The 25,334-nt window shown below is 41.3% G+C and overlaps 1 protein-coding gene across 1 annotated transcript in view; it reads right to left on the reverse strand.

Moving 5' to 3' along the window:
- The window catches only part of dnaaf9 (dynein axonemal assembly factor 9), a 134,802-nt gene that overhangs the window by 26,422 nt on the left and 83,046 nt on the right, over positions 1-25,334 (reverse strand). The window contains exons 23-28 of the mRNA XM_052010516.1: positions 18,693-18,781; positions 13,600-13,701; positions 12,903-13,020; positions 1,989-2,077; positions 1,153-1,311; positions 141-266 (exon numbers count right to left, since the gene is read on the reverse strand). Of these exons, the coding sequence (XP_051866476.1) occupies positions 141-266; positions 1,153-1,311; positions 1,989-2,077; positions 12,903-13,020; positions 13,600-13,701; positions 18,693-18,781 (683 nt within the window). The remainder of the gene's footprint in view (positions 1-140; positions 267-1,152; positions 1,312-1,988; positions 2,078-12,902; positions 13,021-13,599; positions 13,702-18,692; positions 18,782-25,334) is intronic.

The raw sequence follows: 25,334 nt of genomic DNA on the forward strand, positions 1-25,334 counted from the left end.
TGGAGATGTAGGCAAGAAGCAGCATTGCCAACTCCTATTCCTTATGTTATGAATTTACGACAAGCTGAGAAAGACAACAAAAACTGGAGGTGTTCTTTGAAATATTAATACATCATTTAAACTGCCTGTTCTAATGGTACCTGTGTTCCATAGTTGAGCACTGTGGGTCAATGCAGGTGGTGACAGCACCAATGACAAATGCAGACTGAACCTCAGGGTCTGGATGGATCTGGATAGCTTGCACAACATCAATCACATCTGTGTACCTACAAGATTAATTGTATGCATGTGAATTGAAAATTATTTTTCTAGCACATGACTGCAACAAGCAAAACATATGCTCTGTTTGTTAAGTCAACTGACATTTATTCAGGATATTACCTGTTACGCTATTAATAGTTGTCGAATAATGACCATATGGCACATAAATGAGAGGAAAATGGAGGGATATGGGCATTCTGCAAATAGAAGGGATTAGCTATGTCGGCACAACATTGTGGGCCGAAGGGCCTGTTCTGTGCTGTACTGTTCTACGTTCTATAAAGTGCACATGGGCTCTGTTGAACCTATGTCTGGAGATGAGGTAGGGTGAATGCAGTCTTTTTTCCAGGGAAAGGAAACTAAAAACTAGAGGGCATAGATTTAAGATTTTCGGCATAGCTTTGTGGGCCGAAGGGCCTGAATTGTGCTGTAGTTTTTCTATGTTCTAAGATGAGAAGGGAAAAATTTACCAGGGGGTGCATATAATGGAACAAGCTGCCAGACGAAGTAGTTGAGGCAGGTACAATAATGACATTTAAAATACATTTGGATAAGTACTTGGACAGGAAAGTTTTAGTGTGATATGGACTGAAAGAGAGCACAAGGGACTAGTTTAGGTGAGTACCTTGGACGGCATGAATGAGTTGGGCTGAAGGGCTTGTTTTGGTGCTGTATTGCTCTATGACTGAGTGAGTTGCAATCCTCCTTTGGGGTTCTACAGCCTATGAAAAACTCATCTTCGATTGCATATAAATGACACATGCACCATTGGTTATCAATATCTTAGGGAAAAAAAAGGTTTAACTTACACTATTTTGTCCATTATGAAAAATCCACATCTACATTCCAATGGAACGTGCTTGCATTTTAACTACCGTGAATTACACTTACCCTGGTGTGACAATTAATAATCTCACTTTCCTTCGTGAGTATACAGACTGGCGAACAGTTCTATTTCTCTGTGCTTCTAGAACACTTGAAAGAAAACGGTGGATTTGACTGTAATTGAATGGCTCACAGTTATCTGGCATCTGCCTGTAAACTGACCACCTATAATAAAAGAAGACAATTAACTGTGAGGGGAGTGAACATAATAGTTCTGATCAGAGATGTTAGATGATTATTGCGTGTATTCAAGAGTTATACTGTGTTACTAGTGCTTAAAAGTTAATTTGAAAACAAATACCGATAGACATGTATTTTAACTTTTAAAATCCTTCCAACAAATTTTACCTTGTAACATGAATACACATTTCACTTTGATGCCATGTACACTGAAATAGAAAAATTGCTCAGCTAATACAACCAGGAAGACAACTAGAACATGAATGAAATAAAAACAGAAAATCATTGAACTTAAATATCAATTATTTCTCTCTCCATAGATGCTGCCTGACCTGCTGAGTATTCCTGAATTTTCTGTTTATATTTATCTGCATTTTTTTGTTTTGTACTTGGTTTCATAAGGTAACTTAACCAGAAGTAGCAACACTCCTGTTTTCTACACAATAAATCAGTTTCCTTCTACACATGAAAACTCTTTATTTCAAATATTAATTCAACATATGTGAAATAATGGTATGACATTGTGCATACCTTGATGACTGTTGCTACAGCAAAGCAACACCTGCAGAATGATTAGGAACATGAACCTTACTTATCATGCATTTTTGTTAAAAAATTATGAAAGTTACATTAAATTATAAACTTTAAAAAAAATTACTGACCTTCCATGCTCTTGACTCATATTAACAATGTAAGTACAAAGTTCTTCTTTGCAACTGCCAGGTAAACCCGCAATAATAGTGATCACCATCTGGAACAAATGCAGAAGGAAGAAATCCACTCAAGTGAACTGGTGTGAACAAATGTTAACTTCTATAAGGAAACTGAAATATTATTTCAAAGGAAATAAGATAGAGTACCCTCACATTACGACAGCTCAGGTAACTGACATTTGCCCTTAGGGAGTTCATGTCACTACCAGAAAATTTTATTAATGGAATAAAAATACGCTCTTACGGAATATGTGGAAAAAAAACAAACACAAAATGTGTGCAAACAACTGAGCTCATTTACCAAGGACAGGGATCACAGGCTGATGATTCACAGCAGCAGAATCAGGATTATTATCACTGACTTACATGTCATGAAATTTGTTGTTTTGTGGCAGCAGGACAGTGCAAAGACATAAAATTACTATAAATTAGAAAGTAAACAGTGCAAAAAAAAGGAAAAATGAGGTGGTGTTCATGGATGCTTTGCAAACTGACAAAGCAATCTCTTGTATTGATACTTAAAAGAGTCAATTTCATTCTTAAAAGATTGAAAGAGTAAAAGAAATGGGAAAGCATCTTTCATTTTCCCCAGACAAAATAGCATTTGAGTCTATTTACTTCCTGTTCATAACTTTGCTATGGATATTGGATAGGTTCAGAAAATTATGGCATTGGCATTAATTAAATTATATGTTGTATTTTAGGCATGTAAATAAAAGGAATGACTTAAAGTGACAATGGATCCAGGGTCAGTGGTGTGTTCGTCCTGCCAGATGTGGGAGATCTGGGAGATCTCAGGTTTCCCTCATAGCTACATCTGCGGTAGGTGCATCCAGCTGCAGCTCCTTACAGACCGTGTTAGGGAACTGGAGCTGCAGCTGGATGACCTTCAGCTCATATGGGAGTATGAGGAGGCGATAGATAAAAGCTACAGGGAGGTAGCCAGACCCAAGTTGCAGGAGGCAAGTAGCTGGGTGACTGTCAGGAGAGGGGAAGAGAATAGGCAGATAGTGCAGAGCACACCTGTGGTTGTTCCCCTCAATAACAGGTATACCACTTTGGATACTGTTGGGGGAGATGACCTACCAGGGGAAAGCCGCAGCAGTCAGGTCACTGGCACTGAGTCTGGCTCTGTGGCTCAGAAAAGAAGGGGAAAGAAAAGGAAAGCAATAGTGATAGGGAACTCTATAATTAGGGGAGCAGACAGGAGATTCTGTGGATGTGAAAGAAACTCCCGGATGGTATACTGCCTCCGAGGTGCCAGGGTCAGGGACATCTCAGATCAGGTCCACAGCATGCTTAAGGGGGAGGGTGAACAGCCAGAGGTCGTAGTACACATTGGTACCAACAACGTAGGTAGGAAAATGGATGAGGTCCTGAGAAGTGAATATGGGGAACTAGGTAGGAAGCTGAAAAGCAGGACCTCAAGGGTAGTAATCTCTGGATTGCTGCCTGTGCCATGTGCCAGTGAAGGTAAGAATAGGTTGATCTGGCAGATGAATGTGTGGCTGAGAAATAGGTGCAGGGTTTCAGATTTGTGGAACATTGGGATCTCTTCTGGGGAAGGTATGACCTGTACAAAAGGGACGGGTTACACCTGAACTGGAGGACCACCAATATCCTTGCGGGCAGGTTTGCTAGAGCTGTTGCAGAGGGTTTAAACTTGTTTGGCAGGGGGATGGGAACCTGAGTGATAGGTCAGAGGATGGGGCAGTTGGTGTACAGGTTGATGGAGCGTGTAGAAAGACTGAGAGGAAGGATAGGCATTTGATTGGGCAAAATTGCAGTCAGTTGGATGGGTTGAAGTGTGTCTATTTTAATGCAAGTAGTATCAGGAACAAGGATAATGAACTTAGAGCATGGGTCAGTACATAGAACTACGATGTTGTGGCCATTTCAAAGACTTGGCTGTCACAAGGGCAGGAATGGCTGCTACATGTTCCAAGGTTTAGATGTTTCAAAAGGGACAGGGAGGGAGGTAAAAGAGGTGGGAGAGTGCCATTGCTAATGAGGGATAGTATCACAGCTGCAGAAAGGTAAGATGTCCTGGAGGGATTGTCTACTGAGTCAGTGTGGGTGGAGGTCAGAAACAGGAAGGGAGCAATCACTCTATTGGGAGTATTCTATAGACCGCCCCCCCCCCACCAATAGCAACAGAAACGATCGGGAGGCAGGTTTTGGAAATGTGCTAAAATAACAGGGTTGTTGTCATGGATGATTTCAACTTTCCTAATATTGATTGGCACCTCCTTAGTGTAAAGGGGATAGATGGGGCAGAGTTTGTTAGGTGTGTCCAGGAAGGATTCCTGACACAGTATGTAGACAGGCCAACTAGAGGGGCCATTCTGGATCTGGTACTAGGCAATGAACCTGGTCGGGTGTCAGATCTCTTGGTGAGTGAGCATTTTGGAGACAGTGACCACAACTCCCTGACCTTTACCCTTGCTTTGGAGAGGGATAGGAGCAGACAGTATGGGAAAGTATTTATTTGGGGGAGGGGGAATTATGACACTATTAGGCAGGAACTGGGGAGTGCAAATTGGGAGATGTACTCGGAAATGCACAATAGAAATTTAGAGGTTGTTTAGAGATCACTTGCATGGCATTCTGGATAGGTTTGCCCTATTGAGACAGGAAAAGGATGGTAGGGTGAAAAAACTATGGCTGACAAGAGATGTGGAATATCTAGTGAAGAGGAAGAAAGAAGCTCACTTAAGATTCAGGAAGCAAGGATCAGGAAGCAGGTATCAGACAGGGCTCCAGAGGATTACAAGGTAGCAGGGAAGGAGCTTAAGAATGGACTTAGGAGAACTAGAAGGGGGCATGAAAAAGCCTTGGTGAGTAGGATTAAGGAAAACCCCAAGGCATTCTACTTGTATGTGAAGAACAGTAGGATGACTCTAGTGAAGTAGGACTGATTAGGGATAGAGGAGGAAACGTGCCTGGAGGAGGTAGGGGAGGTTCTTAATGAATACTTTGCTTCAGTATTCACCTGTGAGAGAGACCTTGATGTTTGTGAGGACAGCGTAAAACAGGCTGATAAGCTAGAACATATCGATGATAAGGAGGAGGATGTGCTGGAACTTTTGAAAAACATTAGGATAGCTAAGTCCCCGGGGCCGGATGGGATATTTCCCAGGATGCAATGGGAAGCGAGGGAAGAGATTTCTGAGCCATTGGCAATGATCTTTTGAGTCCTCACTGGTCACAGGAGTAATATCAGATGATTGGAGGGTGGCAAATGTTATTCCTTTGTTCAAGAAAGGCAGTAGGGATAACCCTGGGAATTATAGACCAGTGAGTCTTACTTCAGCGGTGGGAAAATTATTGGAAAAGATTCTTAGGGACTGGATTTATGAGCATTTGGAGAAGCATAGTCTGATTAGGGACAGTCAGCATGGCTTTGTGAGGGGCAGGTCGTGCCTCACAAGCCTGATTGAATTCTTTGAGGATGTGACAATACACATTAATGAGGGTAGAGTAGTGGATGTGATGTATATGGACTTTAGTAAGGCATTTGATAAGGTTCCCCATGATAGGCTCATTCAGAAGGTCAGAAGGCATGGGATCCAGGGAAACTTGGCTGTGTGGATTCAGAATTGGCTTGCCCATAGAAGGCAGAGGGTGGTTGTCGATGGAGTGTATTCTGCCTGGAGGTCAGTGACCAGTGGTATTCCACAGGGATCTATTCTGGGACCCCTGCTCTTTCTGATTTCTATAAATGACTTAGTTGAGGAAGTGGAAGGGTGGGTTAGTAAGTTTGCAGATGACATGAAGGTTGGTGGTGTTGTGGATGGCATAGAAGGTTATCGAGGGTTACAATGGGACATTGATAGGATGCAAAGCTGGGCTGAGAAGTGGTAGATGGAGTTCAACCCTGAAAAGTGTGAAGTGATTCACTTTGGAAGGTTGAATTTGAAGGCAGAATACAGGGTTAATGGCAGGATTCTTTGCAGTGTGGAGGAACAGAGGGATCTTGGGGTTGAAGTCCATGGGTCCCTCAAAGTTGCCGTGCAAGTTGATAGGGTTGTTAAGAAGGCATATAGTGTGTTGGCCTTCATTACTCGGGGTATTGAGTTCAAGAACCACGAGGCAACATTGCAGCTCTATAAAACTCTGGTTAGACCAAACTTGAATATTGCGTTCAGTTCTGGTCCCCTCACTATAGGAAGGATGTGGAAGCTTTAGAGAGGGTGCAGAGGAGATTTACCAGGATACTATCTGGATTGGAGAGCATGTCTTATGAGGATAGGTTGAGCAAGCTAGGGCTTTTCTCTTTGAAGCAAAGGAGGATGAGAGGAGACCCGATTGAGGTGTACAAGATGATAAGAGGCATAGAGCAAGTGGACAGCCAGGTACTTTTTCCCAGGGCAGAAATGGCTAATACAAGGGGCATAATTTTAAGGTGATGGGAGGAATGTACAAGGGGGGATATCAGAGGTAAAGTTTTTTTTTGCACAGAGAGTGGTGGGTGCGTGGAATGCACTGCCGGGTGCTGGTAGAGGCAGATACATTAGGGACATTTATGAAACTCTTTGATAGGCACATGAATGATAGAAAAGTGGCTATGTGGGAGGGAATGGTTAGACTGACGTTAGAATAGGTTAAAAGGTCGGCATAACATCGTGAGTTGAAGGGCCTGCACTGTGCTGTAATATTCTATATAATGTCATTCAGAATGCAGAATGGAAATGCAGAACGCAGATGTAGAAAGCATCTGGACAGTAAAGACACATACATTAGACTATTGTTTGTTGACTACAGCTCTGCTTTCAATACAATAATCCCAAGCAAGCTTGTGACCAAACTCCAAGACCTAGGACTCAACACCTCCCTTTGTAACTGGATCCTTGACTTTCTAACAAACAGACCGCAATCAGTGAGGATAGGCAGCAATACCTCTGGCACAATTATTCTCAACACTGGTGCCCCACAAGGCTGCGTCCTCAGCCCTCCACTCCCTATACGCTCATGACTGTGTGGCCAAATTCTGCTCTAACTCCATCTACAAGTTTGCAGTGATACCACCGTTGTAGGCTGTATCTCAAACAGTGATGAGATGGAGTACAGAAAGGAGACAGAGAGTTTAGTGGAATGGTGTCATGACAACAACCTTTCCCTCAATGTCAACAAAACAAAAGAGCTGGTCATTGACTTCAGGAAAGGGGGCGGTGTACATGCACCTGTCTATATCATTGATGCTGAGGTCGAGAGGGTTGAGAGCTTCAAGTTCCCAGGAATGAACATCACCGACAGCCTGTCCTGGTCAAATCACGTAGGTGCTACGGCCAAGAAAGCTCACCAGCGCCTCTAATTCCTCAAGAGGCTAAAGAAATTTGGTTTGTCCCCTTTGACTCTCACCAACTTTTACTGATGCACCATAGAAAGCATCATATCTGGATGCATCACAGCTTGGTACAGCAACTGCTCTGCCCAGGACCGCAAGAAGCTGCAGAGAGTTGTGGATACAGCCCAGCGCATCACGGACACCAGCCTCCGCTCCTTGGACTCTGTCTTTACCTCTCGTTGTCTTGGTGAAGCAGCCAGCATAATCAAAGACCCCACCCACCCGGGACATTCTCTCTCGTCTCCTCTTCCATCGGGTAGAAGATACAGGAGCTTGAGGGCACATACCACCAGACTTAAGGACAGCTTCTAACCCACTGTGGTAAGACTATTGAACGGTTCCCTTATATAATGAGATGGACTATGACCTCACAATCTACCTTGTTGTGACCTTGCACCTTATTGCACTGCACTTTCTCTGTAGCTGTGACACTTTACTCTGTACTGTTATAGTTTTTACCTGTACTACATCAATGCACTCTGTACTAACTCAGTGTAACTGCACTGTGTAATGAATTGACCTATATCATCAGTTTGTAAGATGAGCTTTTCACTGTATCTCAGTACAAGTGACAATAATAAACCAATACCAAATGGAAGTTACTGTCTCTTAATAAACCAGAAAAAGATCGCAGGTTCACAGTGAGCGACTTGCTTTGGAAACTGACAGGGCGATCCAATCAATTGACAATTCTGCCTTCAATACAATCAGAATTCCATTGCCTGTAGACCGTGCAGCTGCAGGGGCATTAATTTTGAGAGAAAAAGTTCACATAGGAATGCATCCCCTCTTATAACATGGAATTCAATGAGGAAAAAAGGGATTGCATTATGGAAAACAGTGATAAAGTAACCAGATAAGTCAATGCAGTCTAAACTAATAATCTAGATATCTGAATTCAAATGCTATTCTGGAGCAGAGAAATTTGAATTTACAGCATTAAAGCAAAATCTGTAGTTCACAATTGTTAAATTTTGAAATTATAAAAACAAATGCTAATCTCTCATATCACACTTGAAACTACTGAATTGTCACAAATCCTACCTGGTTTGCAATCCTCCAAGGAAAGAAATGTGCCACTCTGAACCAATTTGGCACAACTGTAGCTGCAGAACCACAGCCAAATGACTCTTGTGTCCATTGAAATGGCTTAGCATGGCATTTAGTTTTAAAACAACATTATGTTAAAACAGAATATGAATGAAAATTGGGCAGCTTATCTGACATTGATGTAGGCACTGAATGTGGACACAAAGTTGTTCAGTCACTTTGACTTTGCAGAGCTTTCCTCATTAACAATTGGGAATGCCGTCCCGGTGTCTAGTCATACAACAGCCTTAAACGTTGTACGTGTCCATTCATACCTTCCAGCCAACACCCCATACTCCTCCATCACAATTCCCTCATAGGCTCTGCCCCACCGGCAGAACAGACTCATCAGAAGTGGAGGCACAGTAGTATACTGAAGGGTGGGAGGGGAATTAGGAGTCCTCAACATTGACTCCAGACCCCATGACTTCTCATGGCTTCAAAGAAAATATTTCATGATTACTGGCAGTTGGTGAATAAGTATTGTTGAATAATAATTGGAAGAAGCTTTGAGGGCAGTAAGGACACAAAATGCACTCTTGGTGGTGTAGCTCAGCAGCACCACTGATCAACCTGACTCAATGCTGAATGATGCAGCTGCCAAGCAGGTGGTAGCAAAGCATTATGAGGGTTTTAGCATTATCCTCACCGAATGCCCTGCTACAAATGCATCAATGACATAACTGGGCAGAGTGATCACTGCACAATCCTGGTAGAGACATAATCTCCTCTTCACATCAGATACACCTTTCCTCACATTGTATGACAATACTATTAGGCTAAATAAAACAAGACTCAGAATAGATCTGCAACTCACAGCTTGACTCCGTCAGTGGGGTTATCAAGGAACCTAATAAAACAGAAGCTGGGGTAAAAGTCCCAAATAGTTGGAGACACACCATGTACAAGACTACAATGGTTGTCAAACCCCAGGACATAGTTTTGGAAGTTCCTCAGGGCAACAGCAATAACTTTATCAATCGCTTTATCAAAAATCTTCCCTACATCCTGAGGTCAAAAGTACAAAATATCTGCTAATGATTGCATGGTATTTAACTCATCAGAAAATGAGCCAGTCCATTTAAGATATCTTTATTAGTCACATACACATCAAAACACACAGTGAAATGCACCTTTTGCGTAGAGTGTTCTGGGGGCAGCCCACAAGTGTCGCCACTCTTCCAGCGCCAACATAGCATGCTCACAACTTCCTAACCTGTACGTCTTTGGAATGTGGGAGGAAACTGGAGCACCTGGAGGAAACCCATGCAGACACAGGGAGAGCGTACAAACTCCTTACAGACAGCAGCCGGAATTGAACCCAGGTCACTGGCGCTGTAAAGTGTTACGCTAACCGCTACACTACTGTGCCTGCCCTCTTTTGATTTGATGAAAATCAAATTCAGATTTGAGATCTGAGGGGACCTTTTTCACCTCGAGTGGTGAGTACCTGGAATATACTGCTTGGGAGAGTGATGGAAGGAGAGTTGTGACAGCATTTAAGCAGAAAAGAACGAATCACCTAGAAGGCTATGGGCCAAATGCTAGAAGATGGGATTAATAAAGATGGGTCTCCATTGTTCAGTGTGAATATGGTGAGCTGAATAGCCTGATTCCATGTCATCTGGTTCTCTGACCCTATGATACACCTGCATGCAACAAGGCCCGGATAACATTCCAGCATAAACAGATAAATGGCAATTAACATTCATGTACATAAGGGCCAGGCTTCAACCACCTACAATGAAAAATCTAACCACCTACCTGACATTCAATGGTATTATCAACACACATTACCTCACTGTCAACACTCTAGAGGTTACCATTATCCAGAAATTTAGCCAAACCAGTCACGTAAATACTGCAGCAGGACAGCCTGGGAACCCTATGGCTAATTACAAGCTCTCTGACATCTCACAGCTTTGCCATCATCTAAAAGGCACAAGTGATGGAAATGCTCCAGTTACTCAGACAAGCACAGTTCTAACAGCATCTCAAGGAGCTCAGAACCATCTGGAACAATGCAGCTCACTTGTCTGTCACACTACTCCTCATCCTAAATATCCATTGCCTCCACCATTGACACACAGTGGCAGCAGGGTGCACCATCTATAAAATTCACTACAATTACCTGCCTAGACTAATCTAACAATATCTCCCATACGCATTAAGTACATCATCAGTAGTCTCATGGCAACTCCGAGTCATGCACCACCCTGTCTTGGAAATATATTCTTTCAATATGCTGAGTCTAAGTTCTGGAACTCCTTATCCAACACTTTAAGGGCAGCAGGTATAAGCCAGGTAACTATAGGCCATTGAACATTACATTAGTGGTAGGAAATTATTGGAGAAAATTCTAAGTGACAGGACTTAATTCATTTGGAAAAACCAGGACCGATCAGGATAGTCAGCATGTCTCACTAATTTGTTTACATTTTTTGAGGAGGTAACAAAGGAGAGTGATGAAGGCAGGGTAGTAGATGCTGTCTATATGGGCTTTTGTAAGGCATTCGACAAAGTCCTGCATGGTAAGCTCTTCCAGAAGGTTAAGGCACAAAGGATACAAGGCGAGTTGGCCAATTGGATTCAAAATTGGCTTGGTAACAGAACGCAGAGAGTAGTGCTGGAAGGATGTTTTTCTGATTGCAAGTCTATGACTAGTGGTGTAACACAGGGATCGGTGCTGGGACCTTTGCTGTTCTTGATATACAATATGTATATAAATGACTTGAATGTGAATGTAGGAGGTATGATTAGTAAGTTTGTAGATGACAGGAAATTTGGTAGTATTGTGAATAGTAAAGATACATACAAGTTGGATAGCTGGGTGGTACAATGGCATATGGAATTTACTCCTAACAAGTGATACATTTTAGAAAGTCAAAAAAGGGTAGGACAGACACAGTAAACAGCAGTGCACTATGGAATGTTGATGAGGAGAAACAAGTCCTTAGTTTCCTGAAAGTGGCAACACAGGTCAATAGGGTGGTGAACAAGACATATGGCATGTTTACCTTCATAGGTCAGGGCACAGAAGATAAGAGTTGGGACATTATGTTGCAACTGTACAAAGTACTGATCAGGCTGCACTTAGAGAATTGTGTGGAGTTCTGATTGCCACACTTTTGAACTGGGGAGAGTTCTGGATTGGAGGACTTTAGTTATGGGGAGAGTTCTGGATAGGTTGGGCTTGTTTTCCCTGGAGCAAAGGAGGCTGAGGGATGACCGACAGAAGTATATAAGATTATGAGACACATAAATAGGGTAAATTGTCAATTTTTTTCCCATAGTAGGGATATCAAAAACAAGAGGGTATAGGTTTAATGTGAGAGGTAGTACTATTAAAGGGGCAGAGAAGCAAGTCTTTTTTTTACAAAGAGAGTGATTGACATTTGGAAATGTACTGCCACAGGTGGCGGTGAAATCAGATACCACTACTATGTTTAAGAGGCATTTAGACAGACACTAAAATAGCAAAGCGTAGAAGGGTATGATCCTAATGCACGCAAATGGAATTAGTGTAGATGGGCAAGAAGTTCAGTATGGACGTAGTGAGCCAAAGAGCCCATTTCTATGCTGTACAAATCAATGACTCTATGACTGGAGACGATCTTCACCAGAATGACTGCAACAATATCAATGCATCAAAGAAGCAAGAACATTTATAATAATAAATGTTTCTGATTCCATGAAACTGTGAATACATCAGTTGTAAGTTTCTATTTCTGGCATAGACACATGCATCAACAAAATAATTCATTCTAGCCCAGCCATAAATACAAAAAATACAATCCTTACAGCAAAAACAAGATAAAAACTATGAAAACAGAGAGTGCAGAAAATATCTAGCAGGTCATTATGTGGTCAGGGAAGAAGAGTTAACATTTTAGCTCAATGATCAGTTCTGATGAAGAGTCACCGGCCAGAAAATTTAACTCTTTTTCTCTTTCCACAGAATGATGCCACATCTGCTTAATACTTCCAGCATCTGCTGTTCGTTTGATTTTCAAGGGATAATTATACTCATATTTGCTTACATTCTAATAATATTTTGACAGCAACATTCAATACATCTTTCAGCGTAATAAAAACAGAAATGCCGGAGATAATCAGCAGATCAATTAGAACCTGTGGAGAGAATGGTTTACATTGCATATTACTTTCTATTCTGCATTTTTCAGCATCAGCAGTTTTTTCACCTAAATCAAAATAACCATGTAACAAAGAAGATTAAATGAAAAGACATCCAATAAAATACATACTATTCCATTTCTTTAATTGAATGCTGTACCTTTCCAGGCCTAATGCATAGTGAGCATAAGCATTCAAGTTTTAACAATCTGCCTACAGTTTCTGAGTAATAATGAAGACCAAATAAGTAACATTTTTATTCGTACTGAAGGACCAAGGGAGTGCTTCATTACCTTATTCTGATCATCGCCTACTGAGGAGAACAAACTTGGCTGCTGCAGTAATATGGGCAGATCAGATCTTCTGACTGGCTCATGGCTCACACTACTCACAGCAAAATGCTGCAAAAACCTGTAAACAAGAGAATTTTAAGACACATCTAGTTTCCAATGTTGGTCCAATGAGTCTTCTTAAAACTGAACCATCTGACTATCATCCACGATTAACAGAAATCTTTATGGAATATATTCCAAATAAATTCACAAACTCTTTCTGTAAATTCTACAGCTTAATGTTGGTAAAACTTCAAAAATAGAAATGACTTAAAAATATCATTAATAAGTTTGTGTTCAATTATTATATTTGTGTTTTACTACAAAAGGAGATAAATACATTTCTGGTTATAAAAAGTACCAAGGACAGCAGGAATATGGTATTAAGATAGATGATCAACCCTGATTGGATTGAATTGCAAAGCAGGTCTGAAAGGCCAAATGGCCTTCCTCCTGTTTCTAAGTATCATTTTCCACAATGGAAAAACAAAAAAGGATGTTCCTTAGTTGCATATCAATATGATAGGCAAGGACGTTTTTTAATCAAATAAATGAGATTTAATATCTTAGTAAAAGGAAATGAGTTAATCACAAGGTGAAAAGAAAAACATCAAACTGTCACTATATGCTATTTAGTGACCCTGAAAAGAATACTTACACATCAAGTCCCAGTAGATCAGCACTGATTCTTTTTAAATGGCTCCATTCTTCATCTCTTGCTCTAGACTGGACTTCATAAACCTTTTCCAGATTGCAATGTCTGATAGAGAAGAAAGTACAACACCCTAATGAACGTAGGCCATACTGACAAAGTTTCATTTTGCAATTGAAGTATAATGACTTCAGCAAGAATAGTACTTTCAATATTAATGGATCACAATGGTAAATTTAACACTACACTAAAATATAATGAAATTATAAAATTTCAGGCAGTCATTTGGGCCAGTTCATCTCTAAATTTCTGTTCCAGCATGGCACTCCAGAAGTGTGCCAGAGCGAAAGTCAGAGATGAACTACAGCTCAGATGCCAATGCATCTGACTTCCTGCTCCGCAACTTGGCACCCAAATGAGTCCGGGGTGGAGTATATACATGTTGAACTTTGCATCCACACCATCAATTTTATGCCAGGAACAGCCGGCTTATATAGAGCTACCCCATAAATATGGATTGCCAACCTTGATGGAAAGGGTCAGTGTGCGAGAGCAGTTTTTAAACAAAAAGTTATTTCATTTCTTCTGAGTGTTTTAATTAATTTTAAGTACTTTACGATGTTTTAAGTAAATTTACCATATTTTAATATTTATTTTCAAAAAACATTTAATCACTGTTCACTCAAAGGCCTCTGACAGAAGCAAACAATCAAAAGGCATTTCTAGCATAGGATTTCAGCATCCAACATTTGAGACCCACTCCGCCTTACAGAATCGTTAGGGAATTTGACCCTTGAAGTATCAGGAATTTTTGGGCCACAAAATATAACTGTTGTAGGGAAAGCACAGGGGATGGTGGGGGATAAGTGATTAACGGTTTTCAACAAGGGTTAGTGCACATGCTCCTGTGTACATCAACAGTGCTGAGGTCAAGAGTGAATATCACCAATAGCCTGTCCTGGTCCAACTACGTAGATGCCACAGCCAAGAAAGCTCACCAGCGCCTCTACTTCCTCAGGAGGCTAAAGAAATTTGGCATGTCCCCTTTGACACTCAGCAATTTTTATCAATGCACCATGGAAAGCATCCTATGCGGATGTATCACGGCTTGGTACGGCAACTGCTCTGCCCAGGACCAGAAGAAACTGCAGAGTCATGGACATAGCTCAGCACATCATGGAAACCAGACTCCCCTCCATGGACTCTGTCTATACTTCTTGCTTCCTCAGTAAAGCAGCCAGCATAATCAAAGACCCCACCCACCCGGGTCATTCTCTCTCCTCCCCTCTCCCATCAGGCAGAAGATACAGCAGTCTGAAAGCACATACAACCAGGCTCAAGGACAGCTTCTATCCCGCTGTTATAAGACTACTGAATGGTTTCCTGGTACGCTAAGATGGACTCTTGACATCACAATCCACCTCATTATGACCTTGCACTTTATTGTCTATCTGCACTACACTTTCTCTGTAGCTGTGACATTTTATTCTGCATTCTGTATTGTTTTATCTTGTACCTCTTTAATGCACTGTGTAATGAATTGATCTGTATAAACAGTATGCAAGACAAGTTTGTCACTGTACCTCGGTACAAGTGACAATAATAAACCAATTCCAACCTGAAGTATTAACTCTATTTATCTTTCCACAGATGATGCCTGACTGGCTAACTGATTCCAGCATTTTGTTTCTATTTCAGACTTTCAAAATTCATAGTTTTGTTTTTTCATAAAGTTTTATATTAGAATAAAATATTTCATATTCAAGCAATATGTGGGAATCCATCAAACAGCACGGTCCATCAATAGTGCTACTCCCATCATACCGATAAGATCAACAGTTGATTGTACACTTGTTGGTGTCATGACAACAACCTTGCCCTCAATTTCAACAAAAGAGCTGGTCATTGACTTCAGGAAAGGGGGCGGTGTACATGCACCTGTCTACATCAATGGTGCTGAGGTCAAGGGGGTTGACAGCTTCAAGTTCTTGGGAGTGAACATCACCAACAGCCTGTCCTGGTCAAATCACGTAGATGCTACGGCCAAGAAAGCTCACCAGCGCCTCTACTTCCTCAGGAGGCTAAAGAAATTTGGTTTGTCCCCTTTGACTCTCACCAACTTTTACCGATGCACCATAGAAAGCATCTTATCTGGATGTATCACGGCTTGGTATGGCAACTGCTCTGCCCAAGACCGCAAGAAGCTGCAGAGAGTTGTGGATATAGCCCAGTGCATCACGGACACCAGCCTCCTCTCCTTGGACTCTGTCTTTACCTCTCATTGTCTTGGTGTAGCAGCCAGCATAATCAAAGGCCCCACCCACCCACGACATTCTCTCTTCTCTCCTCTTCCATCGGGTAGAAGATACAGGAGCCTGAGGGCACGTACCACCAGACTTAAGGACAGCTTCTAGCACACTGTGATAAGACTATTGAACGGTTCCCTTATACAATGAGATGGACTCTGACCTCATGATCTACCTTGTTTTGACCTTGCACCTTATTGCACTGCACTTTCTCTGTAGCTGTGACACTTTGCTCTGTACTGTTACAGTTTTTACCTGTACTACATCAATGCACTCTGTATTAACTCAATGTAACTGCACTGTGTAATGAATTGACCTGTACGATTGGTTTGTAATACAAGCTTTTCACTGTACCTCGGTACAAGTGACAATAATAGACCAACACCAATACACTTTGCAAATAGCCATATGAAGAGAAAAATAATCTACATCATTACCAACCAGAGAAGTTAAGCAGAAAGAGGAAGGATCATTTATATCTATCACAGAGTATTATCCATATAACAGTGGTCTATATAATAGATTGCAAAACAATTGAAGCTAAAGTTGCAAAATCTTACAGATTTCGCAGAGAGCTACTATATCACAGCTGAGAGTTCAAATAGATTGATCAATGCCAATCAGTCTATCAGTGGGTTTTGATCAGGTGATGATGATGCACCATTTGATCCCTGTATGAACATGCAAATTATGTAGTCGCTAAAACCAGTAATTTTTTTTAATGAGTTAATACTACTAAGGATCCAATGAACCAGAAAGTAACAGTTCATTGTTTATCCAGGAAAAAAACCCAAAAGCTATCACAACTACCCTTTGCCATAAGTCAGGTTACTTTGACATATAAATACATGAACTACTGAAATTTTTTCTAAAAAGGACAGAACATGTACCAGAATAATAAACACTTCAAACACTGCCATTCACTAAATGATGTGCCACAACAAAGAAAACCACAATAAATAAATAGGCCTCACACTGCTGTAACACTTAACCACCCTGTCAGAAATTCCCCATGGGATTTAACTGGGGTTCACATCCATAGATTTTAGAGAATGTTAGTGGTTGTTTTCTTCACAAACACATTCTGATATTTTACATGATGACACAGGACCCTATCATAGTGTCAGGGAGGAAGATCAGCGATAGGCATCAGAAAAATTTCTCACAAAGAAGATTGTCAATACTGACATTTTGCAGTCCAAAGAAAGAGGGCTCTGTTAAACAAGAAAATAAATAAATGCCACATTCACTAATAAGTGTGATGTTATCTCAACCATTTCCAGCTATCAACAACAGTGGATTTGAGTATGTCCAACTCTATTGGACTCAATGACATTAAATGTCACAATCAAAGAATGGTTACAGCACAGGAGCTATTCATCTTTGTCTTTGTAGCCTTGCAAATGTTTCTCTATCATATATTTATCCAATTCCCTCTTCAATGAGGCAACAGAATCTGCCTTCACTACACCTGCAGGAAAAGCACTCCAGATTCCAAATACACACCATGTAAAGAAGTTTTTCCTCACATCACTCTTCTCTTTTCCTATATTTAATACCTGTGATCTTGAGTCATATTCCCCATATTTTCTGTTTTAATTTCATTGTTTTATTCACTACCGTGCAAGCCAGAAATAGAAAGTTACTACTTTGATGCTTCCAGATCCAAAATATGTATATTTTATAGTGAATTTTTCCAGAAGTGTCAACAGTTAGTTATTCATTTCCTGTAGTGTAAAGGCCAAAGGCAAAGAACTGACTGGTGATAAATAGCAAAATATGTGATAGTGTATGTTCAGGATTAAGAAGTCCATTCTACAGGATAGCATTACAGTGTGGTTACTGTTTTTTTCAGCAGCTTCTCCCTTTGGCAATAAAATCAAGATCCAACTAATACAATCCAAGAACACACATGCAACAATACTTACCAGTTCAGTAAATAGGCAAAGATTTACCTTTATCACAAACATTTCCATGCAACAATCCACGATCTAACAGCTGGCCCTGGCTTCTACACAGCAATTTCCTGAATTTGTCCTTGGGACAAATCACAGTCCAGTCCTTCCTGCCACAGGCATCAAAGCAGAGACAGCTGTGTGCAAATGTAACCAGGCAGTGGATTCTGAGGACCCATCCAGATTGTCATGATGGCCTTTTGATAGACTGCAGCAGTCAAAGCCCATTGAACTCTTTTAGATGTCTATTATCAGAGATATTTTAAAACAGTTTGAAAGGATCAAAATAACTAAAACAAGTTAAAAATGAAATTAAATTATTTTAAAACATATTTAAGTACCAGAAATTAATTTGAACAATATTAAGTACCACTTATCTTTTCAATCCTGTTCAGGGACCCTAATCAAATGAATTAGGAAATAGTACATCTGCCAATTAAAGTTGGGGAGGCAGATATGAAGTGTATTTAATTCCTCAACTCAACATGACCAAACATCATCCTTGAACTTCGTGCTGAGTCAAGCAGCAGACAAAGCAATAAGGTACACCAACTTCTGCATTGCAATGTGCAGGCATTGGCATCAGAAAATTACTGATCTACACAATGCTTTTTGCTGTAGTTAAACCACTGGCTGTTGTTCAGTATCATCCAAACTCATGATTCCTTTAATGCGCACCTCTTGTTAACCAAATTAAAAGTCCATGAAAATACTAATAATCAGTTTAGAAAACATCATTAAATAAAGGAAAGATGCAAATGGAAATATAAGCAAAAATGTAAATTTGGATTACACATTCAGTTTTATTCAAATTTATTATCTTTTATTTAAATCTTACAATTTTTTCTGTTCCTCCGATAATTGATCACTCTGACAGACCTTCAGTGCAATTCCAGATTTTCCCATCTTTTGCCATGTAGACATCACCTGCAAATGTGAAATAAAGAACAATTTTAACCCTAATCTAATGAAGAAAAAGTACACATTTCAGCTCAATCATACCCTTCAGAGAATGTCAAAGAGAATCAGCTGGTACAGTATTAATACATAAAAAATGTTTCTTGAACCTTTGCAACTCCTGCCAATTTATTTGCAGCTGGGTCCAGAATAACTAAGCATCTGAAGCTCAGAAAGAGCTGGTCCTGGTGCCTTGCTTCAAAAAACTGTTGCACTGAGTGACAATGTACATTGCTAAAATCAGAGTCAAATATGAACAGAAACAGAATGTACACACACTATGACAATTCTTCATCCATCACTACATATAAAAATGTTCTGATTTATTTCAGCTTTCTTTTAACCAGGCATGAAAATCAAAAGTATCAGATCTTAAAAATGTTTAACATACTACAGTTAAGTTAAATTTCTGAGATCATCACCCCTAAGCTTATATTCATCATATCTTCCATTACATCTGTATGACTTTATATATTCAATATATCAGTCATTTGGAAAATATAATTTAAACCTGGAAAATTGGTTGTGGCACTGTTATCTTTCTCATAGAGTACACAGAAAATAGAACAGTACAGCAAAGGAACAGGCACTTTGGCCCACGATATGTGTGCTGAACATGTTACCAAATTTTAAAAAATCCCTTCTGCCTGCACATGATCCATATTCCTTCATTCCCTGCACATTCATGTGCCTATCCAAAAACCTCTTAAACTCCACTTTTGTGTCTGCTTCGACGATTACCCCTGGCAGTGCATTCCAAGCACATACCACTCCGTGTAAAACATTTGCCCCACACATCTGCTTTAAGCTCTCCCCTTCTCACCTTAAACCTATGCTGTCTAATATTTGACATTTCTACTCAGGAAAAAAAATTCTATCTACCCTATCTATGCCTCTCTATCAGGTCTCCCCTTAGCCTCTGAAGCTCCAGAGAAAACAAACCAAGTCTGTCCAACCCCTCCTTGTAGCTAATACCCTCTAACCCAGGCAGCATCCTAGTAAACCTCTTCTGCACCCTCCACATCCTTGCTGTAATGGGGCAACCAGAACTGCACAAGTTATTCCAGGTGCGGCCTAACCAAAGTTTTATACAACTGCAACATGACTTCCTGACTCTTATTCTCAATGTCCTGACCAATAAAGGCAAGCATACCATACACACCACCTTTACCACTCTATCTACTTGTGTTGCCACTTTCAGGGAGCTGTGGGCTTGGACCCCAAGTTTCCTCTTGATAGACTCGATAGAACAAGTTAATGACGATTCAGAGTCGAATCAAGCTACAGCAGAAATTTGACTGGACAATTCATCCATACAGGTAGACAATTTTCTGAGCTGATTGTGGACATAACTCAAGTCAAAATTAGATTAGATAACACTGTTCAAAAGCACACTTGCAGATCAACTTTCAAATCTCACCTGTGATTTAAAATGGACCTCCTTGAGCAAGACCTTGCCTTACTCTGAGAAACCAACTCTGGTAGGTCCCCCATTAAGTTATGTACTTGACAGCTGTGTTTTCGGCCCAGAATTCAATCAACTCTCCAACTAAACTCGTGACTCTTACCTGACTATCCCCCAACAGTGGTCCCAATATCTTTGGGGATCAAATATAAAGGGAAAGTACACAGCTAATGGCAAGACCCTTAACAGCATTGATGCACGGGGTCAAAGTCCATAGCTCCCTGAAAGTGGCTGCACAGGTTGATAAAGACACAAGAGACTGCAGAATATAAAAAGCGGTTCAGGCAGCATCCATGGAGGAATATGGACAGTCGACGTTTCGGGTCCAGACATCAGCCAGCAGCTCAACTTCATTAGGAGTTTGAGGAGATTTGGTATGCCATTCAACAACTCTTACAAATTTCTATAGATGCACGTTGGAGAGCATCCTGACTGGTTGCATCACAACCTGGTATAGTGCCTCCAATGAACAAGATCGCAAGAAGCTGCAGAGGGTTATAGATTCAGCCAGCTCCATCACGGACACAACCTTCCTCACCATTGAAGATATCTTTAATAGGCAGTGCCTCAAGAAGGTGGCATCTATCATTAAGGACCCTCACCATCCAGGACATGCCTCTTCTCATTACAACCATCAGGAGGAGGTACAGGAGCCTGAAGACCCAAACTCAGCAATTCAGGAACAGCTTCTTTCCCTCTGCCATCAGATTCCTGAACGATCCATGAACCTATGAACACTAACTTATTATTTCTTTTTTTGCACTGTTTTTGTAATTTATAGATCTTTATGTGTTTGCACTGTACTGCTACCACAAAACAATAAATTTCACATCATATACATCAGTGAATAAATTTGATTCTTCATCTGGACTGGATAGGGTTCACAGATTGATAGGGTGGTGAAGAAGGCATATGGCATGCTTGCCTTTATTGAGGCATTGAGTTCAAGAGTCAGCAATTTACGTTACAGCTTTATAAAACTCGAGTTAGGCCATATCTGGAGTATTGCATTCAGTTCTGGTCACCCTATTAAAGGAAAGATGTGGAGGCTTTGGAGAGAGCGCAAAGAGGTTTACCAGGATGCTGCCTGAACTAGAGTGCATGTGCTATAAGAGGTTGGACAAACTTGGATTATTTTCTCTGGAGAGACAGAGGCTGAGGGAGACCTGAATGAAGTTGAAAAGATGATGAGAGGCATAGATAGACATCTGGTATCTTTTTCCCAAGGTCAAAGTGTCTAATACTGCAGGGCATGCACTTAAGGTGGCAAGTTCAATGGAGATGTGTGGGGTGTTTTGTTTTAAAGAGAGTGGTAGGTGCCTGTAATGCACTGGCAGGAGTGGTAGTGGAGGCAAATATAAAAGAGGCATTTAAGAGGCTCTTATATCGGCACAGGAATGCAGGGAATGGAGAGATATGGACCTTTGTAGGCAGAAGGGATTAATATAGTTAGGCATTTACTTACTAACTTCATTAGTTCAGCACATCATTGTGGGCCGAAGGACTGTTTCTGTGCTGTGCTGTTCTATGTTCTAAACACTTGAGGTTCCGGGGTTTAAATGTTTCAAAAGGGATAGGGAAGGGAGTAGAAGGGGTGTGGGGGGTGGCATTGCTAATCAGGGATAACATCACAGCTGTAGGAAGGGAGAACATCACAGAAGGATCGTCTATTGAGTCAGTGTGGATGGAAGTCAAAAACAGGAAGGGAGCGAGCTCTCTATTGGGAGTATTCTATAGGCCCCAAATAGCCATCGGGACACTGACGAGAAAATAAGTAGGCAGATTTTGGAAAGGTGCAAAAATAACAGGGTCGTTGTCATAGGTGACTTCAACTTCCCTAATATAGATTGGCACCTCCTTAGTGCAAAAGGTTTAGATGGGGCAGAATTTGTTAGGTGTGTACAGGAAGGACTCCTGACACAGTACGTATACAGGCCGACTAGAGGAGAGGCCATGCTGGATCTGGTATTAGGCAATAAACTTGGTCAGGTAAAAGACCACTTGGTGGGTGAGCATTTCAGGGATAGTGACTACAACTCCCTGATGTTTAGCACAGCCATGGACAAAGATAGGAGCAGACATTATGGGAAAGAATTTAATTGGGGGGAGGGCAAATTGTGATGGTATTAGGTAAGAATTTAGGAGCATAAACTGGGAACAGATGTTCTCTGGTAAATGCACCACAGAAATGTGAAGGTTGATTAGGGACCACTTACATGGGGTTCTAGACAGGTTTGTCCCACAAGGCAAGGATGGTAGGGTGAAGGAACCATTTAGCAAGAGAGGTGGAAGGTTTAGTCGAGAGGAAGAAGGAAGCATATTTAAGGTTTAGGAAGCAAAAATCAGACAGGGCTCTCTTGAGAGTTTTAAGGTAGCCAGGAAGAAGCTTAAGAAGGGACTTAGGAGAGCTAGAAGGGTACATGAGAAGGTGAGGGTAGGACCACTCAGGGATAAGGGGGGAAAAATGTGTCTGGAGGCGAAGAATGTAGGAGAGGTCCTAAATGAATATTTTGCTCTAGTTGAAGTCACCTCCCAGGGAGAGGGACTTAAACGAATGTGAGGTTAGCGTAGGACAGTCAAATGTGTTGGACCACGTTGAGGTTAAGAAAGAAGCAGTCTTAGAGTTACTAAAAAGCATTCCCCTGGGGTTAGAGAGGATATACCCCAGGTTACCATGGGAGGCGAGGGAAGAGATTGCTGGAGCATTAACAATGATCTTTCAGTCCTCCCTGGCCACAGGAGTGCTACCGAAGGATTGGAGGATGGCAAATGTTGTTCCATTGTTCAAGAAAGGTAAAAGGGATAATCCTGGGAATTATAGACCAGTGAGTCTTACATCAGTGGTGAGCAAACTATTGGACAGGATTCTTAGGGATAGGATTTATGAGCATTTGAAGCAGCATAGTCTGATTAGGGATAGTCAACATGGCTTTGTGAAGGGCAGGTCGTGCATCACGAGCCCAATAGTTTTTTTGAGGATGTGACAAGACAAATTGATGAAGGTAGTGCAGTGGATGTGGTATCTATGGATTTTAGCAAGGCGTTTGACAATGTTCCCTATGGTAGGTTCATTCAGAAAGTCATAAGATATGGGATCAATGGAAAATTGGCAGTGTGAATTTGAAATTGTCTTGCCCACAGAAAGCAGAGAGTGGCTGTAGAAGGGGAGTATTCAACCTGGAGGTCGGTGATGAGTGTGTTCCATAGGGATCTGTTCTGGGACCCCTGCTCTTTGTGATTTTTATAAATGATTTAGAGGAGGAAGTGGAAGGATGGGTTGGTAAGTTTGCAGATGACACGAAGGTTGGTGGCGTAGTTGACAGTGAAGAAGGTTGTCGTAGGTGGCAACAGAATTTAAACAGGATGCAGAGTTGGGCAGAGAAGTGGCAGATGGAGTTCCTTCCGGAGAAGTGTGAAGTGATACACTTTGGAAGAACGAACTTGAAGGCAGAGTACATGGTTAATGGCAGGTTTCTTAGCAGTGTAGAGGAACAGGGAGATCTTGGGGTCCAAGTACATAGATCCCACAAAGTTGCCGCATGTGGATAGGGCAGTTAAGGAAGCATATGGTGTGCTGGCCTTCATTAGCTGGGGTATTGACTTCAAGATATGACAGGTAGTGTTGCAGCTCTACAAGACTCTGCTTAGACCACACTTGGAATATTGTGTTCAGTTCTGGTCACCACATTATAGGAAGGATGTGGAAGCTTTGGAGAGGGTGCAGAGGAGATTTACAAGGATGCTACCTGGTTCTTATGAGGAGAGGTTGAGCGAATTAGGGCTTTTTTCTTTGGAGCGACAGAGGATGAGAGGAGACTTGACAGAAGTATATAAGATTACGAGAGGCATAGACAGAGTGGACAGCCAGCATCTTTTCCCCAGGGTGGCAATGGCCAATATTAGAGATCACCTGTTTAAGGTGCACAGAGGGAAGTTCAGGGGAGATGTCAGAGGGAGGTTTTTTTTTTACACAAAAAGTGGTGGGTGCCTGGAATGCACTGCCAGGGGTGATGGTGTAGGCCAATACAATAGGGTCATTTAAGAGACTATTCGATAGGCACATGGACAAAAGAAAAATAGAGGGTTATGGAAGGTGAAGTGGAGAGGGGGATAGATTGAATGGGAATAAGGTTTATATAAGTCGGCACAACATCATGGGCCGAAGGGCCCATACTGTTCCATATTCTATGTTCTATGTGGTGGGGGCTGAGAGCAATGTATTTCAGACAAGTTCTTGCACACTTATTGGTGCATGGTGAAGTATTCCGCAACAAAATCTGTTTTTGTTATGTTGATCTTAATATTATTTGAAATAAAATGCTTTCAAAACAAAAGGATGTTGCTGTGGGTGGGTAAGAGTTAGAAGTTTTCAGGGAAGTGGGCATTGTTCTAAAACAGATCCTCAGGGAATGATGAGGTTTAGTAAACCACACAAGACAGGTCAGAGAGGAGAGTGGCTAACAGAATACACCCTTCAAGATTATGGGACAGCCTGTCCACCCAGGGACCCTGAACAACAGGAAACCTAACAACCAAACAGGTAATCCATATGTGGAGACAGTGGATGTGGGTAATCTTCTTAATGAATATTTTGCAGCCGCCTTTACTCAGAAAGTGATTGATGCTGATGTTTTAGTTAGGGCTGAATCATGGGAAATATTGTGGGAGAAGCATTGTAAAATTGCTAAGCCCAGAAAAACATATCCTATGCTGTTAAAAACATCAAGGGGGAGATTGCAGATGGCTGCAGGAGTAGTGCCAGATGAGTGGAGGGTGGCAAATGTGGTTCCTTTGTTCAAGAAAGGGAGTAAGGATAACCCTGGGAATTAGAGGCCAGTGAGACTTACTTCAGTGGTGGGCAAATTACTAGAGAAAATTCTTAGAGACAGGACTTATGGGCCTTTGGAGAACCATAAGCTGATTAGGGTCAGGCAGCATGGCTTTGTGAGGGGTAGGTCGTGGAGTGTATTCTGCCTGGAGTTCGGTGACCAGCGGTGTTCTGCAGGGATCTGTTCTGGGACCCCTGCACTTTGTGATTTTTATAAGTGATTTGGATGA

This window comes from Pristis pectinata, chromosome 2, assembly GCF_009764475.1.
Source record: "Pristis pectinata isolate sPriPec2 chromosome 2, sPriPec2.1.pri, whole genome shotgun sequence".
Lineage (NCBI taxonomy): Eukaryota > Metazoa > Chordata > Chondrichthyes > Rhinopristiformes > Pristidae > Pristis > Pristis pectinata.